This window comes from Rhinolophus hipposideros (genome assembly GCF_964194185.1).
Source record: "Rhinolophus hipposideros genome assembly, chromosome: 15".
In the NCBI taxonomy this organism is placed as follows: domain Eukaryota; kingdom Metazoa; phylum Chordata; class Mammalia; order Chiroptera; family Rhinolophidae; genus Rhinolophus; species Rhinolophus hipposideros.
Genome location: NC_138061.1, coordinates 16,997,879 through 17,019,773, shown reverse-complemented (window position 1 = coordinate 17,019,773; position 21,895 = coordinate 16,997,879). Strand labels below are relative to the sequence as shown.

Sequence of the window (21,895 nt, the reverse complement as noted above, 5' to 3'; positions counted from 1 at the left end):
TTGAATAATATTGGCATTTGTTTCGCATGAATGTAGCCGACCCTGGACAACCTTAGAACCCCCAAAATAACACTTTAACTTTAGGTAAGTCCAGTCAATGAGAAACTGATGTCAGAATTTATTAGCAAGTACTTGAGGGTTGACGGGAAGAAAACTTCAAAGGAAATTTTCATGTTGCATACCTTTAATTTCTGCTTTGTTTTTTTTTTCTAGATCTCTTATAATTGTTTATTATAAATATATTCCTAGTCATGTTTACACTGCAAAATAGGAACACCTCATAGTAATTCCTTATTGTCTTTTTTCTTTTTCTTTCTCCCAGGTAAGAATAAGTAAGGAGCAAGACCACATTATTATAATTCCCAGAGGCCTGTCCTTTTCTGAAGCCACAGCCTCCAACTTGGTACAATTTTTTTTCCTGTGTTACGTTTTCTGTGCATCCGGGCGCTTTTCTGGCGGTTTTTTAGCTTTTAGTATAGGATGGAACAATAAAAGGTACAGGTAGAAAAACAGCTGCTAGTGAGCAGAAACGAGTTTGGAAAGTTATGTTGATTCGTAAGAAAAGCTTTAGGGTTCAAGAAAAACAGGGCAGTGGAAGAGACTAGTAGTAGGCTGGTCTTATCACTTAGCCTGTCCGTGTTTTGAAGGTAATCTTTTCATTTTTTTTCTACTCTGCACACTGGTATTTGTTTTTAAAAAACATACGCACACACACAGAGAGAGTCAATGTGTATTTTATAGATAGAGTTAAACAAACTTTGGTTGGTGTGAGTATAGGGTCTGCCCTTCCAGCATTTTATTTTTCCATGACTGGCCTAGCCACTGTCCTGGTCTCTAGAAGAGCAGGAACTCCATTGTTCTGGGGCTGCACTGTTAGCAAATGGGAATTTCCGGGCCAGTGCCGTAAGTGCCAGGCTCATCCAGACCTTTGGTGAAGAGCTTAAGTCACTCCGTTTCTTGGAAACTATGCTTCTTGCTCAATACTAAGTGTTGTTGCAGACTACCTATTTTTGTAAATAAAGTTTTGTGGGGAAAAAGCCTCACCCATCCTTTTATGGTTGTTTATGGCTGCTTTTGTGCTAGAGTGGCAGAGTTCAGCAGTTGTAACAGAGGCCCCCAAAGTCTAAAATATTTACTGTGTGGCCTTTGACAAAAAAGTTTGCCAACCTCCTGGTTTAGCTTGTGGAACACAGGTAACTTTGATACATGTGTACCAATTCAATATGTCTTTCTGATTTTTCCAGGTGAAAGTCAATATAATAGGAGAAGTGGTTGATCAGGGAAGTACTAACTTGAAAATCGACCCTACAGGATTCAGTCCCCATGCTGCAATCTATTCAACACGTCCTGATGTTAAGTGTGTCATACACATCCATACCCTTGAAACAGCCGCTGTAAGTCCCTGAAGGGTCGAAACCAACAATGACTCAGAAGTGTATTGTTGTCAGGGCTTGCCTTGCATGGGACTCCACTGTCGGCATCCTTTTAGACCCTGCCATTTAAAATCATATTCGAAATATGAATCCTCTGCATACCCAGAAAGCAAAAGGCCCTTTGAGCCAAATGCTGCCATCCTGGGAAACAGCTAGAGAGATGGCATTTGCGTTTTTGAACTAGTCAGTTTAACACTTGGGTCATTGAGTTCCTCAGAGCAAAGCTCCTTGTATGATATTTGGCACAGCGTTTAACATGAGTTGTGTCCTCTAAGTCCTTTTTTTTCATTTCCTGGAAGAAGCAAAGAACTAAAGTGGGAGGTGGGCTGGAATGGTGAATGCGGTGAATAGGCCAGTACTTCCTGACCTGACTAAAGAATCGGGTGCGTCTGAAATTATAGTTGGTAACTGAATGTGTTACCTTGTCCGGGACCCAATCCTACAGGTATCCTCCATGAAGTGCGGGATCCTTCCGATTTCTCAAGAATCCCTGATCCTGGGAGATGTCGCCTATTATGACTATCAGGGGTCACTTGATGAACAGGAGGAGAGAATTCAACTGCAGAAAGTTCTGGGGCCAAGTTGTAAGGTATGTAGTCGAGTTTCTATCTAAGGAGCTATTTTTGTTGCTGTTGCTGTTGATGAAAACAGTGTGAGCTATGCTAGTTATTCACAGTGATTGCTTTGGGGTTCTATTTTAGGTGCTGGTACTCAGAAATCACGGTGTCGTAGCCCTTGGAGAAACGGTTGAAGAGGCTTTTCATTATATTTTTAATGTGCAGATAGCCTGTGAGATTCAGGTAGGAAAAATTCTCCCACCACCCCCACTTTATTTTTTGCTTTGTTATTTGCTTGTTGTGTTGGGTTTTGTGTTTATTTCCAAAGTCTTACTGGTTGGTAGCTTTTAGTTTTTCATTTGAGGGGTTTTTTTGTTTGTTTGTTTTGAGTTTACAAAATCTGTTTTAATTCAGATCTGTGGAAGGGAGGGAAGCACTTTGTGAAAATACATGTGCACAGAAACCGGATCAACGCTAGACAAACAGTGTATTAGTTTCCAGTATAACAGGATACCCACAAATCAAAGGCTCAGATTGAGTCCATCAGAGGTAAACACGATTTTATATTTGGCTCAAGTGGCCGGTGAACATCGAGTGGTGCTGAGTTCCTCCAAAGCATCTAATGACCGCCAGCCTCAGAAGGAGTGTCACCAGTCTCAGAAGAAATCCCAGTCATGCCCTTAACGCCAAATACAAATGCAGGTGGGGGATTTCCGGTGGCCACATGTTATTTGGTGGCTTTTATTTTGTCTTTTAAGAGAAGTTCTGCTTTTCTTGAGTAAAAAGAGTCAACTCATTTATCTCTTTAAATAAATAAAGGAGGAAAGAAAATTAAAATTCACATATAGACACACAAATCTGAGTGCCTCATAAACATCATTTTTCCCATAATCCTACTTTTTAAGATAGTATAATGGCACATTTCTCTGTTTACACACTCTGGTAGTGTGGTGCTAATTGAGACACAAAGGCAATCACTAGTCATTGAAGATCAGATGTGTTGTGGCCACTTTTATAAAAAGTGTGAGAATGGGGACAGAAGTTTACGAATTCATGCAGTTTCCAGAGATCCCACAGCCTCAGCCTCGTTATTACAATAGGTTGAATATTTATTAACCAGCTGTTTTCCTCAGAGAAGCTGAATGTATATTATGGCCCTCATTTCCCTCTTCAAGAAAATCCCTCTTCAAGGTTCTCTTGAAGCAAATGGTAATAATATTAATTTATTGGAAGGACCACAAAAAAGGGGGGAAAAACTTCTACCAACTTGAACTTGTCTTAACAACCAACTTTTTTTTTCTGTTTTTTTTTGTTGTGTTTTTTTTTTTTTTTTGCTTTAGTGGAAAATTCTTTTCAAATGAGGCTATGAAAAGCTAAATTAAATTAAGATAATGAGCTGACTTCTTCTGCCTAAATATACTTAAATTTGCAGTATAGTGTTTATATTCCTCTAAAATTATAACTTTCATCAAAAGTATTAACTGGGTAGCCATGGGAAAACTGCAAGAAAAGAACTTGAAAACTTGGCAAGAGAATTCCATTTCTTGAAATATGTGAAAAGGTATGTTTTCCATCAGGGAGGATCAAAGTCCTGGCAGGTATCTTTCAGATAGATGGAAAAGATACTCCAGCTGCCTACTTTCCACAAGTGTGTTGCCTTGTTTTTGCTGGTAGGAACCTGAATAAGTATTAGATATGTGCCGAATCGAAGTTGTGCCTTTTTTAAAGTGAAATACTCCTCCTGGTCTTTACAGTCTCGTGCCTCTGTCTGTTTTCCCACTGGTTACAGGTGCAGGCACTCGCAGGGGCCGGCGGGGTCGACAACCTGCTCGTACTGGATCTTCAGAAGTACAAAGCGTTCACTCACTCTGTCGCAGCATCTGGAGGAGGAGGAGTGAATATGGGTTCCCATCAAAAATGGAAGGTTGGCGAGATTGAGTTTGAAGGGCTGATGAGGACGCTGGACAATTTGGTAGGTGAAAAATGGAACATAAACTTGGATTTCATATCTTCAGATTCAAGAGCAGATGCTTCCATCTCCCTTTGGTTTTGGAACTTGCTCCGAACTCCTCTGGTAGCGGACTTTGACCTTAGGAAGGCATTCAGGTGTAACCTCACCGCATTTTTAAGGATCAAACAGTAAAACGTGCAGATGTCATCTTATCTTAGATGTTACCCTTCAGACCCAAGAACAAAGACTTAAATGAGTGTGGCGATTCGGCCTCTAGAAAACTGGTTTATAGCTAGGAAAATGTTTCTGGTCAGCAGTTTTGAAATTACCTCTGTCAGGAACAGTCGTGTGAGTGGAAATCACATTGTCAGCTGGAATCAGTTTTGACCAGATCTTGAAATTTGCTTAATTTCAACTCGAGTGTAATGTGGGGTTTAGAAGGGTGTTTCTCCCTTTATTTGTTTTTCAGCAGAAGAGTCTTTTTGAATCATTTGTTTAAAGAATTAGAGTCCAGATGCTGTGTTTGTTTGGTACAGGTTTGATTGCTTCAAATGTGGTTTTTTCCCCTCCTTCAGGGGTATAGGACAGGCTATGCATACAGGCATCCTCTCATTCGAGAGAAGCCCAGGCACAAAAGTGATGTGGAAATCCCAGCAACTGTGACTGCTTTTTCCTTTGAAGACGATACAGTGCCTCTCTCTCCTCTCAAATACATGGCACAGAGACAGCAGCGTGAGAAAACAAGATGGCTGAACTCACCAAATACTTACATGAAAGTGAATGTGCCTGAGGAGTCTCGGAATGGGGAAACCAGTCCCAGGACCAAAATCACAGTATGCCACTATTTTACATGGTTTGCCTTTACTGAATATTTTGCCAAGTTACTCATGAATTGAACATTCTATGTTGAAAATATTGGGAAAGTAGAATATAATATTAATAATTATATCACTGTCATTTATCATGTATTAACTTTGTGCAAGGCACTTTGTCCTAAATGCCATACATGAATTAGCTCATTTAATTCTCCTAATATGGAGAGGATGCTGTTTTTCTCCCCCATTTTACAGGTGAGGAAATTGAGGCACAAAGGGGTTAACTAATCATTTGTGAATGGTAAAGTCAAGATTTTGAATATAGACACTCTGACTCTGGAGCCCAGGTCTTACCTGCAACGTGATACTGCTTTGTAGTTGATATTGTAACAGTGAGTCAGGACTATAAAAGTTATCATCACCTCATGGTGCCACAGTGTCAGGAATCACTTCACCCTTAGGAAGATCTTACAGATAGAGAAATGGGTTATCTTATCTTTTTCAGCAGCATTTTGCTTCAGATTTGGTTTAGTTTTGGAGTGCTTATCACCAGATATTCCCTAGATACTCAGAATTAGTTCATCTTATCATATAAATCAGTAACATTTAATATGGAAATGTCTAGGCATCAAAGTGTTTTTTCCCTAGCTTATAATATTTCTTATCTCCTTGTAAAAGAACATAATTAAACTCAAGTTTACCAGAATTAATTTTATTGGCAGAGACTGATGGCCAGCTATCATTAATCTTGATATTAGCCTTCTTTAAAGAACACAGTGTGTGGAGTAAATGAGAATTCTATCAGCCTCTTCCATCCCTGTGGTTCTATTATATTATAGATTGCTACTAGATTTTTCCTTTTGTAAAATGCTGGTCAGGGACTTGGCATTTTCTGTCAGCCAAAAATAAAAAAAATGAAGCTGGAAAATTAAATCTTGAAAGATCCCTTGAATGCTTTTTGGTGACTTCTTAGCCATCATCAGTTGAAAATTCAATGCAGATGACAACTCTGAATGTGAGTTAATGTGAGATCAAGCTCTATGCTTGAAATATATTCAGCTTCATATTTTAAAATGTCAAAAGGAGAAAATTTAAATAGCATAACTGAGTATTCATGTGAATATTAACACGTTTTTTTAAGTGAATGCTTATTGTGAGCCTTTTTCTAACTAATATGAGATGCATACTAATTGACCACTAAGTACTGCTTAGTGAAATTCTTTATAATATTGGCATTGTATGCGCCCCCTCCTTAAGTCAATAAACAATCATTAAGAACCCACGGCATTTCCTTAACACAAAGCTTCACTCTCGAAAATTTTTGTTTCTTTAGTGGATGAAAGCGGAGGACTCTTCTAAAGTTAGTAGTGGAACACCTATCAAAATTGAAGATCCAAATCAGTTTGTTCCTTTAAACACAAACCCAAATGAGGTACTAGAAAAGAGAAATAAGGTAAGACAAGGTCTTGTGTGGCCAGGGGAGGCGTTTTTCTGCTGTTTTATGTTTAAATCACTAGTGATTGGATCTGATTAATACCAAACTTACAGGTTTCAATATTGAAGAATTTGAAATTTAATTCAGTATGATTTCAGCATATATTTCAGCTTGTATTTCAGCTTGTATTCTGTGCTAGTTGCTACTGAGTGAGCTACGTGGGGAAGAAGTAGTAAACACATTTCTGCTGTTAAGAGCTGTGGTATTAGTGAAAAATGTAGTTCTCTAACAATGTGACGGGAAATCACGTGTCAAGAAGGTGGCTAGAGGAGATTAATGTGAGTTGTTAGGATGGTAACAGCGCCCTGATGGAAATGGGAGTTAAAGAGGCTCTTACTCTGGGGTGGTCACATAGTAAAGAGCATCCGTATAGTGGCCCCCAAGAACTTGTTCCTGTTTTTCAATTCAGATTCGAGAACAAAACCGATATGACTTGAAAACAGCAGGACCTCAGTCCCAGTTGCTTGCTGGAATTGTTGTGGAGAAGCCTCCTTCCGTAAGTCCATGAAGCAATATGAACTTTATTTTCATCTCCCACGTTAATTTCTTTGCTTTTTAAATATGAGTATTTATTTTTACTAAAGTTAATACAACCGCAAGTTAAAAAGTCAAAGAATCCACAAGACTTAAAATGTCACCTTCAGTTTCCAATTTCCAGGGGCAAGGACTTTCTTCTAGCATTTCCCTTCAAGTTTCTAAAGGGCGTCTTTGTTCTGCTTTTTGTTAACTTAACCAATTTTAGACCTCAACTGTGTTTCATCGAACTATGTCATCAACTAAAGAAGGAACCATTATTTTATGCATCACTAAAAAAGAAACAACCCTGACAGTTATAATCGTAACAAGCCATCAATTATAAAATGAATCCCAGTTTCAGAGATGGGAAAACGTGGAAGACATTTCAAATGTGCAGCTTAGAATTAATGGAAGACTATAGTGACTTCTTTCATGGAAGATGAGAATTCAGCCTATTGGCCCAATGCTTCCCTTTTTCTCTCTCCCAATAAGATTATATCACAATTTTTTGGTTAAATCAGTTTTCAGTGTTTATGTTATTAAACATTTACTGCTGATCCAGGTACCATTCTGTGATTACATTTCCTTTCTTATACAACTTTCCTCCCCCTGGAATTAATAATTACCTTATTTTTTCATTGGCTTAGTATGTTGAGTACATTGGCTTAATTCTTCCCAAACTTTTTAACGGAATTATAGTCCCTCTTAATATTATTTTCCATGGGTAAAAGGTAACAGGTAATCTCTCAGTTCCAGGCCCCTGTCATTCAGGTCCAGATCTGGACTGCTGGCTCCCAGGCTAGCGGCACAGGCTCATCCTGAGACTGTCTGTGCTTCTCACCTGTGGAGTGTCCTGTTTCCTGCATCGTGTGTCTTCCACTTTCTTGATTTACTCCTTTATCATTAAGCACATCCTCTAATAATTTTCTAAGATACATAGGAGGTAACCAACTGAAATCCTGTCTTCTACCTTCTAATGTGCATATCATGGATATAGAATTTTAGTTCAGAAATAATTTTCTCCCAAGTATGAAATGTATCACTACACTGTCCCCTAGCTCCATGCTATTATTGTTGAGGAGTGCGAAAGTATTGTGTTTCATGGAGCTTTGTATAGGACGCTTTTTTTTCTTTTCTTTTAGACCTTTCATCCATTCCTGCTGTTATGAAATTTTATGATGGTGTGCTATGTAGTAGATTTCTTTTTAGTCTTTGTTCTTAGCATTTAGTAACACTTTTCAATCTGCAGAGTCATATCCTTCAGTTTGGGGAATTTTTTTTTCTTCCATAGTTTTTCCCTTCCTATTTCTTTCTTTTTCTGTCAGGATATATTGTTAGTTGGACCTTTTTGATGGAACCTCTGATTTTTTTCTTTCCTACTTTCCATCTCTTTGTCTGTTTATCCTACTTCCTGGGAAATTTGCTTGACTTTATTTTTTAACCCTTCTACTTAATTTTGTGTTTTGAGATCTTTTTTAATTTTTAAGACTTCTTATTCCCTGAATATTTCTTTCTTTTTTTTTCTTTCTTTTCTTTTGTTTTAAAATAACATCCTGGTATTTTACAGATACAGTATTTTCTCTTATTGCTGTAGGGAAGCAAATCTAAATTTTCTTCAGCTGCCTTTATTTTCTTTGTTTCTTCTGAGTTTCCTTTTTCTTGTTTATTCTGGTCTCTCTCTTCCACGTTGGAAATTTTCCTCAAGTGTCTGGTAATTCGAAGTAGTCTGTTTATAGTTAAGAATGAGACACTCAGAGCCACTCAGAAGTACTGGGTGTGTGCAGAGCTCGGGAATGGGTGAGTTTCATTGTAGGGGGATCAGATGTGGATCAGATTGTTTCTCCGGGGAGTTCCCAAATGTTAATATCTGTAGTTCTTTTGTCTGGGGCCGTTTGATTTATCTGGAGAATTCTCCAGTCTCCTGCCAGTCTCCCATCTGCGTTCTGAGAGCCCTCAGCTGTGCTTTGTGTCCCCCAGTCAGTTGTTCTGAAGAGTAAGTAGGCCTCTGATCTTCTGCAGAGATGGGAGAGAGATAAATGCTTGGTTGTGTGGATAGGAAAAGGGACCTGAGAATCTCTCTTCCTTATTCAGACTTCTAACTTATCCCCTTGTCATCTGGTCTTCATCCCACCTGTTGTGAGGTACCTGGTGCCTCTAGTTTCTGAGCCACCAACCTCCACAGGGCAAACAAGCTTGCTTTTCATTTGGATCCTTCTTTGCTAAGGCTTCAGCTTTCTCAGCTCTGCTACCTAGTCTTCCACCTGCTTTCCATCTTCCAAAAATGTGTTAATGTTTCTCGTCCTCCATTGTCTCCTCTGCTATTCTTTTGTACTTAAAAATTTATACTATTTTTCTTATTGTTCCTTTACTATCGTTTTAGTGGGGTTTTGAGAAGGATTTTTAAAAATGCATGGGTTCAACCTGCCAGGTTTAACTGAAAGTCTCATTATTTTTTTTCCTAGAGCAAGTACTTACAAGTTATTTTCATAGCAAATTTAAAGTTCTTTTGGTACATTTTCATTTTTCTTATCCTTTGTCACGAAGGCTTTTTATCTTATAAAACTATTCTTGGGTTTTAAGGTATTTCTTAGTTATGTGAAGCTTATTAGAACTTGGCTTACTTTTATTTTTATTTTTTTAGCATTATTAAAATTGACCTACAAAGGCTTATTGATGTAACATCACTGGCAGTCTTAGTTGATTGGATGAGTACTCTGAAAGCACTAATCTGATAGGAGTATTTTAAACAGCATGTTGTTTTATCATTTCTTATGATTGTTATAAGGTGGGATGTCACAAAGCTCACATATACATTTACACGTATATGTATGTATCTGTGTGAAGTGCTGTATATAGATGTAAATACATATACATGTATCGCTATAGCATGTAAAACTCTTGGTAACGAGTCGATGTTTTTCTTCACAAGACCATGCAGTTTGAAGATGACGAACTTGCCCCATCGGCCCCTCCCAACCCCTTCAGCCATCTCACAGAAGGAGAACTTGAAGAGTACAAGAAGACAATCGAACGCAAGCAGCGAGGCCTGGAAGGTTAGTTCCTTTGTCGGTTAAGCCCAGACTAACCGTACTGTTAACAACGGGGTACCTTGAGTTGGGTGATAGAAGATGGTCAGTGTTCTTTGTCAAATGTTCTTTTTACAATCGGTTGTTCTATGTCATCTCTCCAAGTCCTGAGTATAGGTGAGGCTGAACTGCAGAGAGCTACCACAGACCCTGTATGTTCATTCACGTGCAGTGAAAACTTTTCCTCAGAAATCAATCTGATTGGTAGCAAAAAGTCTTCTAAAGTAAAGTGAAATCTGCAGATGAGTAAAGAATTCCTAGCTAAAGTAAATGTAGATACATTACTAGATTTAAACATCTCAGCATATGTGGCCTTTTGAAAACTTTTTTCTTTGACATCATTACAGATTCACAAGGGTATGGCTTGAGTGCTTTGTAAAATCTGTTGTTCCTGGATGTCTCATTTCAAAATCAAAATATAAAGCAAACTGCTAGAATTTTGATGTGACTTTCCTTAAGCACATGGGCAATCTAGTGAGGTTGAGTTTTTCTGACTTCAGAACCCTAAGTAAGGATTATATTTTAGAATTGTTAACAAAAACACCCCAGCTAGAATACTAGCTTCCTTTTTCTCAAGAATAAGAGATTCTTTGTAGGAGCAGTTGTCACTCTTGGGTCTTTAGATAAATTTCGGACAGTCCGTGAGCCATCTGGAAAATATATGCTTAATTGTGTATGTTATACATTTGCGGAAGGGGGTTTCAGGCTGGAGGACAAGAAGTCTGTGACCCTAAAAGAGAGTATGAGCCTCTGCTTTAGAGCATCCACACATGCAGTTGGAATTTTTACCCAAAGCAAAACAGAACCAATAGTTAAAGAAGTTTTGTCCATGTTAGATATCATGTAGGAGGAACTAATGGCATTTGGATCACCCAGGGAGCAGTCTTTGTCAGTGTTCTTAGTGTCTTTGTCACAAAAGGGAGTCATCCTGACTCAGTAACTTAGTGTAATCATACTAAATGTTCGAAGTGGTATTATTGAATTGGTTTATTCTAACATCAGGTTGGAAACTTTGTTTTTTGTATTTTGTAAAATGTTCTTCTTTAATCTTTTATTTTCTGAAAGCCTAAAGATGCCAGGTAACAAATATTGCACTCTGGGAACCATCACCTTTTATATATCACTTTATAAGTAGTTTCTTCCACATGCATTATGACCTCCTGAATTAGCTCACTAATACTGCTCTGACAGGAATCACTAATTGGATATTGTTCCAAAATTCAGTGAAGCATTCTGCCTCATTAATGTAGCATCATTGGTGAGGCTTCATAATTCTTTTCATCTGGCTGCTCAAATATATTTTGGTTTTCTAACACCCTTAGCAAAAGCTAAATGCGTACATATTATTTGCCTGGGCTGCAAATAGCTATACCTCCTTAGTAAGCATGTATGTAAAATTACCGTTAGCAGCCAGAAATTTTAACACATTAACCTCCTCCTAATGCATAATTATTGATATATGGGGTAACTGTTAGCATGCTCAGCGCATCGCTGAAGAGTTTCTCATCTCTGTGTATGCAGGCATTTGATGTATGCACTAACCTCCCTGAAATCTTACGCTTCTTTGTTTTGCACGGCTTTTAACTAAACTCTTATTCGACAGATGCTGAGCAGGAATTACTCTCAGATGACGCTTCATCTGTTTCACAAATTCAGTCTCAAATTCAGTCACCGCAAAATATCCCTGAAAAATTAGAAGGTATTCAATGTAATTTCCCATAGCATTCACTGAGTTAATCTAAAGAATTTGTTTATCTGTGCTTTGTTTTTATGAAAGGAAATTGAACACCTGATTGGAGTAAGTTTGCCATGGATTACTTAAAGCTCCCAATAGTTTATATTTGTTATTAAATGGGGTGCTACTTTTGTTCAACGTTTATATTGACTTACCTTAATCTGGATTTTGGGAACCCATAGTTCCTAAGAATTTGTGAAATTAAAATTGGTTTGTCATATGTCTTCCAAACAGAAGCATGAAATCTTTTTCAATTTTGATTGCCAAATGACCCCCAAATTAAAGGAAAATATCATTTATTTTGGCTAGATTTACAATGAAACCATCAAGTTACCAAACTGGACTTACCTTATCTTCCTTTTTTGGTCTAACAACTTTGTTCCCTTCCCCTTCATACTATTTAAGAAAATTAGCTTCGTGCTCATAGATCCATAGTCTATTAAAATAATGATCTGTCTTTATTGGAATTAAAGTAATGCCTTAGTACATTGCTAAAACATTTCAGTTTTGTAAAATAAAGCAAAGACGTTAACTATATAAAATAACCGAAAATCCCTCACCTTTTGCAGAAAATCACGAGCTGTTCTCCAAGAGCTTCATCTCCATGGAGGTGCCTGTCATGGTGGTGAATGGCAAAGACGACATGCATGACATTGAAGACGAGCTTGCCAAGCGGGTGAGCAGGCTAACCACAAGCACCACCATAGAAAATGTCGAGATTACCATTAAGTCTCCAGAGAAAATTGAGGAAGTCCTGTCACCTGAAGGCTCACCTTCAAAATCACCATCCAAGAAGAAGAAGAAATTCCGCACTCCTTCTTTTCTGAAAAAGAACAAAAAAAAGGAGAAAGTCGAAGCCTAAATAAAGTTTTTTTTATAATTGTTATTATTACACCATGACATTGCACATTTAAATACCACATTTAAGTTGATGGTTAATATGCAGTGGTAGATCAGATTGGGGGTAGGTAGCAAACTGGACTATAAGAACTGGAAAGGGGTTTTACTAAAAGAAAAACATATTATGAAAATAAACTTTCAAATTCATCTCTCATTTTGTATGTCAAAAAAAAGGTTTTGAATTTTTAAACAGTTGCAAGTTTTAATTAGCTCTGCCCTCATGAAGTATTATAATTCACCACAAACAGATACCTGTCTGAATTATTTCAGACCTTCTCTGTAAGGAGAAGAAAGAAATTGCCAGTGAACAAGGGAGAGAATTTTTATTGCTCAACACCTGCTTCACTTGGTAATCAGATTATAATTTTTTATCATTGGTTATCGACTGTACCTTCTTGGTTCCCATTGTTTCAATGGGCATTAACAGAATGCTTTAAAAGCTTCTAAGATAAGAATCTATAGCATTAGTATACACTGGCACATAATTTTTTAAAAAAATATATAAGAAAAGATTCATTTGGAATTTTATTCATAGTATAAAATTTCCTCACCGGAAGTAACTTTGTTTGCCAAAAAAAGTCTTTTTAGTAAACTATAATTTTTGAAAACTTCCTTTTTTATTAGTTTAGAAAGCCCCTTATTTTTCAACGAAGGGGATTTTGTATACATAACATGGGTTATTTAGTTTAACTGGCAAAAACAATTTTTGTATGTTAAGATGTTTGTATACCATTCAGTATAAAAGTGTCATAAGCATATTAGCCAATCACTTAACAATAGAGCAGATTTGAGGCTGCTTGGTACTAAGCATAGTTAAATATAATTAAAGAATCCAGGGACTCGGTATCGAAAGGGGATTAGAGCATTTAAAGGTATAATTAGATTCATATTTGAACCTATTATAATGTATTTTTCTCTTAGTATTGCTAATGAATGAAAAAGCTCTCATGTAACCAAATGAAAAGAATGAGAAAGTGAAAAATGAAGAGAGCAAAATAAGAATGAAAATAAGAATTCTAGTTTGATAACCACTCATAGTCACGATAGTATTCGAAGTGTAAATTATTTGAAACATGTCCCAAACTACTAAAATTCTGCTTCTCTGCCAAAAATCATTGTATTTCTTGGTTGATATTTCAGTTTTCAAAGGGTCAATCTTTTAAGCGCTCTGTCTTTAGAAGGCAGTACTGGAAGAAATCAGTAGGTCTAATCCCCCACAGTGAGAAAACTACCACTTCTTGATTTTTACAAATTTTTCTGATCTTTTCAGTTAACTTGCTAATGTAAATACAAATTTAAACCTAGGCTTACTATAGTTTTTTTCCCCCTTCACCCAAGTGATGTCACAAATCAATGTAAAATCAATGATCCAAAATGGTCAGTGGGTAAAAATAATCCAGTGTTTCTGGAGGGTGAGTTGGCATGTCAAACATTGCATTAATTACAGTGTGTTCTGGGCTGGTTCTGTTTGACTACGTGTAAGATGATGTAAAGTTGAAACAGAGCCAGAAATTTCATTCTAGATCTCACTAACTACTGGAATCTGTTTTAATCTCTTAGTGAAAACTTTCAGTTGCCTAATTCTGTATTTGAGGATTTTTTTTTATGTTCTACATCATTTATGTTGTATTACATCGTATGTAGAAACAGTAACCTGTGAACTATGCTTTTCCATAACTTTTTAAAAATATATATATCTTAAATGAATGCAGTGTGCATAAATATTTTTTAAACTACAACAGTGAACTATTTGCACCTTTTGCTAATGCCTCTATTTACTTGCTTTGGCATAAAGAATGAGCCAATGAACTTCTGTGTCCTGTGGAAAATGTATAAATGTTATCTGATATTGCTCTTAGATGTAATGCTAATTAATGTTAAATCACAAATAAACAGTATTTTAAATAGATGGATTTGGTATCATGAGCCTTCAATTTAAGGTGGTTATTTAGCCTGAATTATTTTGTGGACTGTTGAGTTTTATCCTGCAGTGAGATTTTGAATAAGATTGATGCTTCTGAATAAGGGATGTTCCGATAAATTTATTTTCAAATTAGTTGAAAATGAACAGTATACAACCCTTCTTGTTTCAGCTTACATTGGAAGAATAGATTTGAAGAGACCTATTTTTTTTGTCTTCGAGGGGTATGGTGACCATAACCACGTCTCTGAGATCTAAGGCTCAGTTCTGCTCAGATCCGCTCAGATCTAATGATGTAGAATAGAAAATGTTACAGAATTTGTGCTGAGTTTATATACATTACCCTCCTCTTTGATTTTTATTTTTGTAACAATGTGACAATAACGGAAAATAGAAAAAAAGGTTACAATTCCACCGTATTAAAATTCAAAAAAATTTTATTCCCTTCCAGCTCTTACTCAGTTATATATGTACTCCCTATATATTGGTTATCATGGTGTGAATGTAATTTTCTTCTGGATTTTTTTCTTCCTACTTAACATAGCATAATCAATCCATCCAGAAGATTTTTAAACTAAATCCCTCACATGAATGGTTTCCTGTGATTTTTTTTTTTCCCCACTTTGTCCTAAAAATAGAATGCAAGAGGGGAAATCATGTTAATTGAGGGTTCTGGTTAATTGAAGTTTTTACTATAATTACCCATTATAAAAATGAAGGGTTTGGGCAGAGAAGAATACATTCGTAGTCTTGGGCATATTTAATCATTACCTTGGCTTGTAAATAACCCTACGGTGAAAAATTGCTGTTTTAGATACTCATTTCAAAATTCCCTTTCATAAAGCAACAAAAACTATTATCTTCAGTACTCACTTGAGAGTCAATATAGCATAAAAGATAATGTTGCCTGTGCCTTTTCTTCCATTGATTAGTATTTTTATTCAGCAGGGTATAAAGAAAGAGAACCAAATGGATCAAATTGTGGCAGCATTGGTTTCTCTTAACATTGCCACTTTTTTTTTTTAATTAAATGTGTTGGGGTTGACAGTGGTTAGTAAAATTATATAGGTTTCAAGTGTACATCATCTGTATATTACATTGTGTGTTCAAGGCAGAAAACACATAAAGGCAAGCTGATTATTATTTTAAACTCAAGGTTAGTAATACACATGAAAGTTGCAATCTTGACTCAGCCAGATTTTAAAAAGAAGTCTCCCTTGTGGCCACTAGAGGGTGTAATAGATCTAAGAATCCAGTATGTTTCTAGACCTTGCCCTAAACTTCCCTTTTCTTAGTCTAGAGGCACCACCATGTTTGTTGTTAAATGCCCAGACTTAGAAGGAAAGACATTTCCTTTGTTACTTATCTTTCTCCTCACTTGACTGTTCTCAACTTTGTTGTCTCATTTCGCCAATACATATACCACCAGCAGGGACTCTGATGTCTGTGGAGAACACACTGAAATTTTTGAGGTCTCAGAAAGAAACCATGATAGGAATTGAGTCCTCAGGGGCGTTTTCATACCTGTGTGGCAATATCATGCCTCTTTTAAACTAATTGGCATTTTTTGACTGGGGAGATAATTGATAATATTTATTACTTGTTGGTGCCTTCTGTGTATCAAAGATTATGCTGAGTGCTTTTCATGTGTTACCTAATTAGCCTTCCTACCAGCCCAACAAAGTACATGATATCGGCATTTTGTAAATGAGACTAGGGCTTAAAAAACAAAAAGGAGGTGCTAGTCTTTCACCCACAGAGATTCAGATTTCTAAAATTACCAGTGCCATTTGTGTGCAGACCCTCTGTGGCTCCAGTGTATGTTTTTGTGGGTGTTGTTTGTTTGTGTTTTGTTTTTTTAGGAAGAGGCAGTTTCCTTAGTTTGGACTGTAAGTCCAGCCATAGCTAATTCATCTTATGATTTAAGATGGGATATAGATTTTAGATAAAACACTAACTTTTGATTTAGAAGACTTATTTTTTCAACAAGTCACCCCAAGAATGAAGAAATTGATGAATACCTGGAAAGTGAGAATGCTCTGTGGTGATATCATCCTTTAGGATAAAGAACCAGCTCTTAAATCTTCAGCATGACACCTGGAAGACAAGGCATCTATACCTTTGCTCAAGATGCAAAAATAGATGGGTAGAATCCCTTTATCTTTATTTATTTATTTATTTATTTTTGATTTCCAATGTTGGAGGCAGAGAGACATTCTAAGGAAAGTTATTTAAAAAGCTGAAAAGACTAGTTCTAGAGGTAAAGTTAAGAAATATACTGTATCTACTTAGAAACTTTATTTAGATGAATATACTTGGAAGAAAAACTAGTGTACGTGTTGAAGATAAGAACAGGGATAAGCTTTCAGGGAACTTTTGATAGAAAAAAACCATTTGGAAATTCAAGATTTCAAAGGGATTTTATTTCTGAGATGACCATTAGGGGGCAATCCTGGTTCTAAATTTAGTTACAGTTAATTAAAGGAACTTCCTTCAAAATATCTTTGAACTTGGATGGAGAACTTCATTGTGGTTCTGCATTGCTGGACACAAGTTTAAGGTTGAGGATAGTTTATAGATACCAAATTGCTTCCTTTGTTCCTTTCATCTTAGTTATCTTGTTCTGACTTAGGAAGACTCAGTCTTCCAGAGAAGTAGTGCTTGTCTGACATGCAGCTCAGAGGTGACTAAGCCAAAATTCAAGCAAAGGTCTTCCAGTCTGCATCTCATACTTTTCTACTTGCTGCAGTCTCCCTTGGAAGCCTATCGGATCGTAAACTAAGAATAGATAAATATAGATAAATATACAATTTTCTAAAGTTCTTTGCAAATTAATGTTTAGAACTTTATTATAAGAATAGTTAAGATGGGCGGCCGGATAGTTTAGTGGTTAGAGCATGAGCTCTCAATAATGTCGCCAGTGCAATTCCTGCATGAGATGGTGGGCTGCGCCCCCTGCAACTTAATGTCACCCCAATAAATTAAAAAAATAAATAAAAGAAAAAATGGCAACTGGACTTGGAGCTGAGCTGGTTCCTCCACAACTAGACTGAAGGACAATGACTCGACTTGGAGCTGATGCCCCCCACTAAAAAAAAGAATAGTTAAGAGAAACATACTGCAGAAAGTGCATTTCTGTTTCTTTTTTTCTCAATAATTGTTTTTCCTAAAATTTCAAGTCTGTTCAATATTCTGTGAGAGTCTTCTGTATTTTCTCAAGTTAATCATGATCTGAATTCTTTACTGCTGCAACCTGTAATATTTTAAATGCCATTTATACCTTAAATGACATACTGTGCCTTTTGATATGCCTTCCACAGCAAATAATAATAATATATTTAATAGCAGAAAAATAGATGGATATATATCCAGTCCACAATTATTTTTAAGGCCTACATAATTTCTGGTTGGTAAGTCTTGACCAAAGTAATGGTGAAAGTTATGGATTAAGCTAGTTTTTGTTTTATTCCTACACAAACTACTTTAGGTTTTGTCCTTCTCTAGGGCAGGACTTGACCTTGCTTATAAAAAATCCTTTATTTTCAGTCTAGGTAACTCCTATCACTAGACAAAGTGCTGGTTTCTTGCTAAACTCCGTACTTGAAATCAACAGGATTGATTTTATTAATCTAATTTGGATATGCACTGAAGAATACTAAATTTATAAGAAGTCATTCTAAAAATTGTAAATGTGCTTTTGCAACAACAAATGAGGACCAATATGTAATACAAAGTCTTGTAGACAAGATTTTTCCTCAATTTTTTTGCCTCCTTGTATTGGACTGCCCCTCAAAAAGCCAGTAAATATGTGTGAGCCCTATGGAAAGACCAATTTGGAGTGTTCATCCATTGGATTTCTTAGACCAAACAATGTCCTACCCAGTTGACTTGAGATTTTTCAAGAAAAATTCTTGGACTTCCCAAAGCAGTAATATCCTAATAGATGGGGATGGAAATGAGGAAGTCTTATGGTTACAAAATGCAGGAGTTAAGATGTAGACTGTTCTGTGGATTTCCCACTGGTACTCTTGACTTAAATGATCTTTTCTGGATTTCAAAAATAGTTGGTAATGACAGTCGCTGCCTGGACCTGGAGCTGCAGGCCTGCTATACCCTTCTCAGTGACTTGCCAGACTGGTGTCTGTCCTTACTTAACATAGGGCCTTTTTGTTTTTCATAAGCAGGATCTAAAGTAATTGTTTTTTCCAAAAGCAATCGCTTTGGAAGATCCTTATTGAGCAGGAGCGATGGAGGAAGTCGTTGTTGCACTCTATAACTCACCCCTTTCCTGTTGAGTAATGCTGTCAGGGCTGGACTTTAGTGGTGACTGACTTGATAAACTTTGACTTCAGAATACATGACCTCCTGACAGTTTTATGAGGGAACGTGGAGATACAGCCAATTTGTTGGCAGGCACAGGCACACTCGTCCAGAGGTGTTTACTGGACTAACAAGTGACGGTTAAACATTACTTCCTACCTGATTTCTATTTTGGAAATGTTGGCATCAATTGTTTCAATTGAAATAAAGGTCATCTGAGGCTATTAAGACAACCAAAAATGCATTCCAAATATCATCTACTGGTCTACCGTGGGAGAGGCTCCCACTGCACCCCGATGTTTGAGTGTATTCAGCCTTTTAAAATACATTGTGTGGTAATTGTGAGATGTTTTCGTTTTTAAAATTACCTTTTAAACAGTTTTATATTTTAGAGTCATGTATGTGAAATGATTTTGTATCGGTACATTCTCATGTCTCCGTTTTTGACCTTTAGGTTAATATTGAGCAAGAGTACATGCACACATACTTGCTAAAGTCAAGCTGAACATGGCTCAATTAACTGCAGAGGAGCGGGGCAGACTGGGTGAGGTGAGCTCTGGAATTCTACCTACTTGCTGAGCAAAGTCAGGCATTGGGGGAACAGCTTGAGCTGAAGCAGCGAGTCGGAAGTCCGGCCCAGCAGGTGAAACAGGGAAGCTGGAGGACGTGGCAACCAACCAAAAGCACCATCTGGTAAAGTGGCCTGTACCAGGGAGGTGTAAGTCCCCATCAGGAATCTGGTGCAGGAAAGCAGGACTGCAAAAGCCTCATAGGGGCCCCAGCCAGCAGCGCTTCCTCTACTTCCTGTGGGGCAATGGCAAGATCAAGACAGGACCTCAGGCATCCCGGGCCTGAGTATAGTTCTTCAGGACAGGAACTCAGATGTAAGGAGAATGACAGATGGGGATCCTATTAGAGCTGAGGTACACGATACTGCTCAAAATCCCAGGAGCAAGGCAGTGCCCGGAGCCAAGACAAGGTCACGACCTGCCAGGAGGCAGTTGTGGCTTGATGCTGAGTGACTGACTTCCAGAGCCTGGAGACAGAGCTCTCTGAGTTCCTCCCGCCCCATCAGAACTAGTACCGGAAACCACCGCCAGGTGAGGGGGTCAAGTGGCCCCAGCCTTCGAGGGCAAGAAGTGCTGCAGAGACTGGAAGGGGCCTGACCTGACCTCCACAGTGAAAGCAGCCCCATGTGACAACAGACTCAGCCACACGAGAGTGTGATAGGGCAGCAGAAATGGGTGACTAATATTCCACACGACAACCTACCTGGGACAACAACAACTAATGAAAAAGGGCCAAGTGCTAGTAAAACACTAGCTACAAAAATGGTCATCTATTCCTTGCAAACTAATTTTTATATATTTTACATATTTGTGCATATTTATATATAGATAACACTTCACATTATCTAGTACCTATGTAAAAAGTTTTTAAACTACAATGTATATTTTTTCTTAATTTTGTAATGCCAACGGTTTCCGAAAGCTGTCAGAAAGTGCGTCATTATAAATGAACTGTGTTCACCATTTCCAACATGCTCGGCGTGATCTACAGTAAGCAGAAAGTCTGCAGAAACCAAGATACCCTACACCGGACTGTGCAATGCCGTGTATCTAATGGCCCACATGTCAAACGCATGTCTTCATGCAGAGCTAAAAGAAAAAAAAATTAGTTTTAATATGCATTTTCATTTTTGCCTTGGCCTCCAAGAAGCCTAGAGCTATGTTTTGTCTTCAGTCAGATTTTACAGACTCTTCCCTGTACTCACTCCCTTTAGTACTTCATGTTCATCTTTCAAATCTTGTTCTAATGGCTTTTCATTTAGTTACAGCTATGCCTTTACCTATATGCAGTTTCATTAACATACGTATTAGTTCTCTGTTCTTGTGTAACAAGTCACTCTAAAATGTAGAGCCTTGAAGCAACAATATACATTTATTATATCTCACAGTTCCTTTGGGTCAGAAATTCAGGAACATTCTGGCTTGAAGTCTTTCAAGAGGTTGCAGTTAAGATGTCAGCCAGAGCTGCACTCATCTGAGAGCTTGTCTGGGGCTGGAGACTCTGCTTCCAGAATGGTTTTCAAGTAGGTGCTGGCCATTGATGGGAGAACACCGATCCTCCCCGCAAGGGGCTCTCCACAGGCTCCTTGACTGTCCTCATGACAGCGTGGGCCACCCAGCAGACAATCCAAGAGAGAACAAGGCAGAAACCATGATGCCACTTATGACCTTGCCTCAGAAGTCACACACCTTCTCTTCTGCCACGTCCTCCTCATTAGAAGCGAGTCACCAAGTCCAGCCACTCTTCCATGGGAGGACTATTAGTTTCCACTTGTTAAAGAGAGGAGTGTCAAAGAATTTGTAGTCATATTTTAAAACCACCATAGGGTATAATCAATTATCAGAATCAGTCAATTAATATCAAATTAGATGAAAAGGTACAGACAAGAAAGGAAAGGTCGTTTTTAGGATGGAACACCTAGGGAGTGCCTGCTATGTCCTAGGCTCTACTTCACATACATTACTGTGTTTAATTTCCTAAAAGCTTATTCTCAGTTTTACAGATAAGAAGGAGACCCTAAGAGGACATGTAGCCCGTCCAAGGTTGTGTAGCTAATAAATGTCAGAGGAGCATGGCTAGCACTTGTCAGCTATGCCATCACCCTACCTCAGTAGGAAATAGAAAACATTGTCAGTTACTTGCTACCCTGACTAGCCTAAGCCATGGCCATTCTGCTACCAGCGAGAAATGTGATGAATACTCTAGGTTGAATGAATTCTGACACAGCTGTTTAACTCCTTTCTAAATCCTCTGGAATCAAACAGGTGATAATTCTCCTGCAGAAGCACTTCCCCTGCCTTCTGCCATTGCCAGTATTTGCCCAATCCGTGCAGTGCCGTGCCTCTCTTCACCCCTGACTTTGAAAGCCAGCCAACTTCTCTTCCCATTGCAGCTGGCTGTGACATGGAGGCCAGTGGGGTCAATGGAATAGGGTGACACTGAGCACAGGGTTGTGTGAGGACAAGGCCCTCCCTCATGGGGACTGAGCCAAGCCCAATAGGGTGGAGACCCGACAGCCCATCTGCCCTGTGTCGTGCTGGACTGTGGGGCCTTGATAAGGCCAGCAAACTACCCACCCAACCCAGAGTCCTCTTCC

At 37.9% G+C, this 21,895-nt stretch overlaps 1 protein-coding gene across 17 annotated transcripts in view; it reads left to right on the top strand.

Annotated features, from left to right (window-relative positions):
- Nucleotides 1-14,397, top strand: part of ADD3 (adducin 3) — a 109,402-nt gene extending 95,005 nt beyond the window's left edge. For 9 of the 17 annotated variants that reach the window (XM_081073816.1, XM_081073820.1, XM_081073806.1 and 6 more), the window contains exons 5-15: nt 323-403; nt 1,245-1,394; nt 1,879-2,022; nt 2,135-2,233; nt 3,780-3,962; nt 4,517-4,774; nt 6,090-6,209; nt 6,661-6,747; nt 9,697-9,820; nt 11,457-11,552; nt 12,158-14,397. In XM_081073816.1, coding sequence (XP_080929942.1) covers nt 323-403; nt 1,245-1,394; nt 1,879-2,022; nt 2,135-2,233; nt 3,780-3,962; nt 4,517-4,774; nt 6,090-6,209; nt 6,661-6,747; nt 9,697-9,820; nt 11,457-11,552; nt 12,158-12,450 — 1,635 coding nt within the window. In that variant the 3' untranslated portion in view covers nt 12,451-14,397. The remainder of the gene's footprint in view (nt 1-322; nt 404-1,244; nt 1,395-1,878; nt 2,023-2,134; nt 2,234-3,779; nt 3,963-4,516; nt 4,775-6,089; nt 6,210-6,660; nt 6,748-9,696; nt 9,821-11,456; nt 11,553-12,157) is intronic. The other 8 variants (XM_081073809.1, XM_081073810.1, XM_081073807.1 and 5 more) reach the window with 1 other exon arrangement.
- The last annotated feature ends 7,498 nt before the right edge of the window (nt 14,398-21,895 follow it).